The 6,249-nt window shown below is 37.1% G+C and overlaps 1 protein-coding gene across 1 annotated transcript; it reads right to left on the bottom strand.

Annotated features, from left to right (window-relative positions):
* LOC102991183 (protein FAM136A-like) lies at positions 1–428 on the bottom strand. Its single transcript, XM_055086512.1, has one exon. It carries the CDS (start codon positions 426–428, stop codon positions 12–14), a length of 417 nt encoding a protein of 138 aa, XP_054942487.1. The 3' UTR covers positions 1–11.
* Between the last annotated feature and the right edge of the window lie 5,821 nt (positions 429–6,249).

Here is a 6,249-nt window from a genome sequence, read left to right as displayed (position 1 = left end):
ATAGCAGACATCTATTTCCCAATGGACAAGAGAGACTCCTTCATCTTCTTGGTCATGATTGGGATGAGGTTCATGTGGTCATCCACACACGTGGTCACGCAACTCTCCAGCTGCCGCTTCACCTGAAGCTCTTTACTCCCTGCATCAATTGAATCTTTGGTTTTGTCGTTCCAATGCATAGTGCACTGGGCCAGGCGGTCCTGGAACTTCTCCAACTCGTTGGTCACCAGGGCCTGGGCTTGAACCAGAGGTGCATGACAGCGCTCAACGCACTGGTGCACTTGCCGCATGGACGCCTGGCTGTCCTCACAACAGCCGGCGCTGCACCAGAACATGAGGCCCTGCATCTTCCAGATGTTCTCTCTCTCCAGACTCTTCACCATAGAGTCCACCGCCTCCTGCACCCGGAGCTGCTGCAGCTCCGCCATGGCGACCCGATGCTGACAAAGTAAATTTTTTTAATGTTTTTTTCAAAAATGAGTTTTAAGAAAAAAAATCTAGACCTTACTAGATAGTAGACATTAAAAAAACAGTTAGAGGGCTTCCCTGGTTGTGCGGTGGTTGAGAGTCCGCCTGCCGATGCAGGGGACGCGGGTTCGCTGAGCCTGCGCGTCCGGAGCCTGTGCTCCACAGCGGGAGAGGCCACAACAGTGAGAGGCCTGCGTACCGCAAAAAAAAAAAAAAAAAAAAAATGTTAGAGAAACAACTGGGTTAAAAAGACGGAAATCTCATTTTGCCGAGAGGAAACGTTAGCTTATATACCACCATGTCCTGAAGTCTAACTTTTGTTTACAGGGCATTTATTTGTTACCTATAAATACATTTCCAGTGTGAAAAGAAAAGGAAAATAAAAAATGAGTATGGATACCACTGTCATTTGGGAGATTTTTCATGACTACCACGAGAGTGCAGGCAAGAGACAGTAATGAAGAAAGTGAGTCTATATGGAGCCAGAGTAAGGGATTCTCATCCAAGAGACTTGGCAGGGACTAAGGTAGGATGTCAACAGGCTTCATATCCAGGGATATTAAGCACACTGGCATAGGTTCTGACTTGTGCAAGGAGGATCATGATCTAATACAGAGCTAAAGCAAGATTCAGCAGTGTGAGCTATGGTAAAAGGTTTCTAACCTCTGGGGGACAAATACCTTGTATGCTGGAGTTACTTTCATAAGTTCCACTAATTTATATATATATATATATATATATATTAGGAATTATCTGCAAATTGCATAAATTATAAATCTCTCATAAAGCATATTTCTAGTTTTTAAATGAACTCAAGTGCATTTGTAATTCGTATACAAAAATTTATTTACAAATGTTACTAAGATCAGCATAACTTTCTGTGATTATGTATTTTTTTCAACCAAAGGTGACTAAAAAATATTATGTATGGAGGAAGGTCTTAATTAAAAGGACATCTTCAGCCTAGAAAAGATTGGAATCCACTCTTAAAGATGAACCACATAGTCAGTTTTTCTCCAGGAGACCCATAATTTAGGAATCTTCTTTCCACATGTTATTTTCCCCATGATACCTATAACTAAAAGGGCAGGACTATAAATTCAAATTGAGAGAAGGAAACAGGATGAACCTGTGTAACTCAAGCTGTCAGCAGTGTAATGGTCTTAGTAGATTCTTGGGTAAACACATCTAGGGAATTCCTGTCCTACAACACATTTATGAGATTTTTCAATATTTTGCTTGGCTCTATGTGGAGAATGTTTGAAATATGAAAGCTGTTCAGTGCTAGAGAGAGCTGTACTAAAGATATAAAAATATGAATGAGAAGTTTACACATTGATTACAGTGGCTACCTCTGAGTGGTGGGAGAAGGGGAAAGAATAAGGGATGCAGGAAACTGTGAGTGGTAGATTACATTTGCAAAAATGACCACAATATTGATTCCTATCACACATGCCCTCTTGCACTATGATGTTGTAGAGCTCCATCAAAACATAGAGTCTAATTCTCCTCGCATTGAATCTGTGCTGGATCTGTTACTACATTGACCAGTAAAATGTGGCAGAAGTAATATTCTGAAACTTGAAAGTTCTGGCATTAAGAAGACTAGGCAATTTCTGTTTTGATGCTCTGAAAGGAGTAAAGTGCCTTGTAAGAAATCTGACTCTCCTAATATCTCCTTGCTGTGAGAAGTCAGCTAGCCATGTGGAGAGGCTATCTGTAAGGGAATAAAGATCCCCAGCCTTAACCCCTAGTGGAGCTCCCAACTGACAGCCAACACCAAGAGGATTGCCAAGCATTTTGGATATGGATCTTCAAAACCCAGCTGAGACATTCCAGATGAAGCCATGGGACAGAGGTAAGCTGTCCTCACTGACCTGAGCCAATTTGTTAAATATTGAACAAGAAATGAATGTTACTATTTAAAGCTAAGAAGCTATAGAGTGGTATATTATATAGCAATAAATAACCAAAAAAGTATGTTTCAATTATATCTGTAAAGTTTCAGTTCTTTGAAAAGCCACATATTTGAGACAAATATGGAAAATGTTGACCTTGGTCTGTGTGCGGTGATATTTTCCATTTTTTTCTTTACATACAAAATATTACATATTTCATAATTTGAAATTTAAAAGCATATTTATACTTGCACTTCTTGCTAGGATAGAGTAAATAGTTCCAAACATGTCCTCCATCCATAAACAAGTATAAAGCTGGAGAAATGTATGTGGCAATGTTGACAAGTCCTGCGCTTTAGGGAGTATGATCCCTGAGAGAAGAGAAATACATGAAGTGAGCTCCCATGCTCTTATTAACTTTGTAGCTTGGTACAATTTTCCAACTTTTATAAAGGGAGTAGAGTCCAAGCAGAGTCTCTCTGGGGAGGCATAAAATAGAGTACAGGGCTGCTGATGCAATTAGAACTTGTGGGGTAGGGGACTGAAGAAGCAGGAGCTGCACACAGGAGTTTCCAAGTCCTTGATCAAAGCCTGCACTGCATATCTGCCAGATGAAACCCTATGAGGCCTAACAGAAAGCAGTTTCCACAGAATAGAGGATGGAACGGCCACTCTAGAGGGCACTAGATGCTGGGAAATGTTAAAGACCCACTCAGAGTGGAGAGACCTCATTAACACGTCTGGTATTCAGGTAAGCTACCGAAGAGGCCGTAAGTTTTGTGGATAGCCTACTTGCAAAGGATATTCTGTAGCTAACCTAACACAGCCTAAAACCAAGCTTTGACAGAAGAAGAGCTTCTAGCAAATAACTGCCTGCTGAGACAAAACTCAACAATCATTAAAAAAAAAAAAAGGCAATTTAATCCAGACTCCTTACAAAGTATCATTCAAAATATTCAGGAAAAAAAATGTTTTCCCACCAAAAATTACTAGACATGTAAAGGAGTAGGAAAATGTGATGAATAATCAAGAAGAAAGCAATCAGAGGGGACAAACACCAAGATGACCCAGATGTTAAATTTAGCAGGCAAGGACATAAAGAAGCTATTTTTAGCTGTTATTAGAAATATTTCTAGGGACTTAAAGCAAGATATGTGATCATAATGAATAAATGACTAGAAACTCTCAGTGAAATAGAAATTACACAAAAAACAGTGAACAGATATAGAATTTTAGCAGATAAAAACCAAAAACGTAAATGGAAATCCTTGAAACAAAAAGTGCAATATCTGAAGTGAAAAAAAATCACTGATGGACTTAATATTTTGGAGATGGCACATACAGACTCAGTGAACTTGAGAGCAGATGAATAGAAATTATTTCATAGGAAAAAACAGAAAACAGATTTTTTAAAAAAGAGCCTCAGGTACCAGTGGAATAATACCATACTGTTTATAACACAGGTACATAAGGACCCAGGAGACGAGAGAAAGATAATGAGGCAGGAAAATAAACAACCCTTGAGAAAATAATGGTTGAAAGTTTCCCAGATTTTATTTCAAAACCTCAGTCTACAGGTCCAAGAAGCTCAGGAAACCCCAAGAAGGAGAAATACAAAGAAAAAGCACTTAGACCACTCTAGTCAAAACGGACAGCAACCACAGAGGAAAAGAAAATCTTCAAAGCATCTAAAGAAACATGGCATATTTTATACATGGGAAGAGTTATATAAATGTTGCCTACTTCTAACCAGAAACAGTACAGGCCAGAAAATAATAAAATTACAACTGTAAAGTGATAACAACAACAAATACCTGACAAATGAGTATTCAATACCTTACAAATTGTCCTTCAAAAATAAAAATAAAATAAAGATATTTTCTGAAAAATGAAAGCTCAGAAAATTTGTAACCACCATATCTACACTACAAGAAATACTAAAAGAAGTTCAAGAGGCTGAAGGAAAGGATAACAAATGGAATTTCAGATTTAAAGGAAAGAAAGAAGATCTAAATGTGAGGATAGGTTTTCAGAAGACTAACGTCTTTTCTTTTTTTTCTTTGTTTCTCTAAAAGACAATTTATTGTTTAAAGCAAAAAAAAAATCATTATAAGGTAGTGTTTATAAAGTGTGTAAAAGTAAGATTCATGACAACAGAAGCACAAAGTAATGGAGGCAAAAATGAAATTAAAGTGCTATGAGGTTTAGGTGTGGAAAGACTTGAATAAGCCAGGAGGAGAAAACATGACGCAATTTATTTTATGCGTCTAGCATAGCACTGAATACAAAATCTGATAGAGATATTATATGAAAAGAGCAATATAGACCAACATCCCTGATGAAGATAGATGCAAAATTTCTCAACAAAATATTAGTAAATCAATAGAAATATACAAAAGGAATAACACATAAGCACCAATTGAGGCTACTTCCAGGAATGTAAAATTAATTTTATATTTAAAAATCAGTCACTGTAATTCAACAGCTTGATCATCTCAATAGAAATTATCAAAAACAATTTTGACAAAATGGAACAGCAATTCATAATTTTAAGAAAATCAACTCTTACCAGACTAGGAATAGAAGGAAGCTTCCTCAATGTTGTAAAAGGTATCTATGAAAAATAAAGAAGAAAAAAAGAGCTTGGTGAAATATTGCACTGTTTCCTCCTAAGTTGGGAACAGTGAAAGGATATCAATTCTCCCTATTTTTATTCAACATTTTACTGTGCAACAATCCACAGTGAAATAAGAAGGATAGAAAATAAAGTTCACTCAGATTGGAAAAAAAGTCAATTTTATTTATAGTTGATATGATTGTTTACATAGAAACTATTTAGAAGCAAAGCAACTATTGGAAGTAATACATTTAACAAAGGCATAGAGTACAAGGTCAATATACAAAACTCAATTGTATTTTTATATACTAGCAACAATTAAAGAATAAAAAAATTTAAATCAGTTTCCTATAGCATCACCCCAAAAACAATAAGAAACAGTATCACATTCCAAAGGAATTGAAGAGATTTGAGCCACCATCAAATATATAAAAGATGTAGCAAAATTAGCCAGGAGCATTTTTCTGATCCATTCATTTGTCTGACCTCTGTAAAAACCATGGGTCATGGTGGATGATGGGAGACTGCTCTAACCTTAACCAGATTATAACTCCAATTATTGCTATCCTACGAGACATCAAGAACTGGGAAGTGTGAGATTTTACTCCACTTGCAAGCTAATAAGTTAGCCTGTCACAGTTTCTTGGACACTGGCAGAAAATAGGAGATTCCTGGGTTAGAGACAAAAATAGTGTATTACTTACAGAAATAGCAGTAGACAGTGTATCAACATTTGCACCAGTTCCCCAAACCCCAGTTCACACAGGATGATACAAAGACAACCAGGTGATTCCTTCACACTCAATGGGGTGTATTATAGGAAAGGAACCTCAAGCTTAAGGATCCTGAATCTTTTTTAATGGGAAGTAAGCCTGGTTGACATTTGCCTTGATGGGAGATACTGTCTTTCTTATACTGGACTGTAAATAAACCTACTGTTGGCTCTGAAAGGGGATGCTTTCTCTATCTTCCAAATCTGTTTACTATACAATCATCCTTTGAAAGATAGTTTAGATTAAAGAAAGTCGTGCTTTGTGACCACCTGGAGGGGTGGGATAGGGAAGTGGAAGGGGGAGATATGGGGATATATGTATATGTATGGCTGATTCACTTTATTGTGGGGCAGAAGCTAGCACACCATTGTGAAGCAATTATACTCAATAAAGATGTTAAAAAAAAAAGTCAGTGTCTCTGCTTACAAGTTACACAGATATGTGAGATACCCATTGAGAATTGACTTCCAATAGCTAATTATAATCTTTATTA

Source organism: Physeter macrocephalus, chromosome 1 (assembly GCF_002837175.3).
Source record: "Physeter macrocephalus isolate SW-GA chromosome 1, ASM283717v5, whole genome shotgun sequence".
Classification (NCBI taxonomy): domain Eukaryota; kingdom Metazoa; phylum Chordata; class Mammalia; order Artiodactyla; family Physeteridae; genus Physeter; species Physeter macrocephalus.
This window is presented reverse-complemented; position numbering and strand designations above follow the sequence as displayed.

What these genes read in the sequence shown, in the direction of transcription:
- LOC102991183 (XM_055086512.1), bottom strand. Translation starts at nt 428, where the DNA reads ATGGCGGAGCTGCAGCAGCTCCGGGTGCAGGAGGCGGTGGACTCTATG.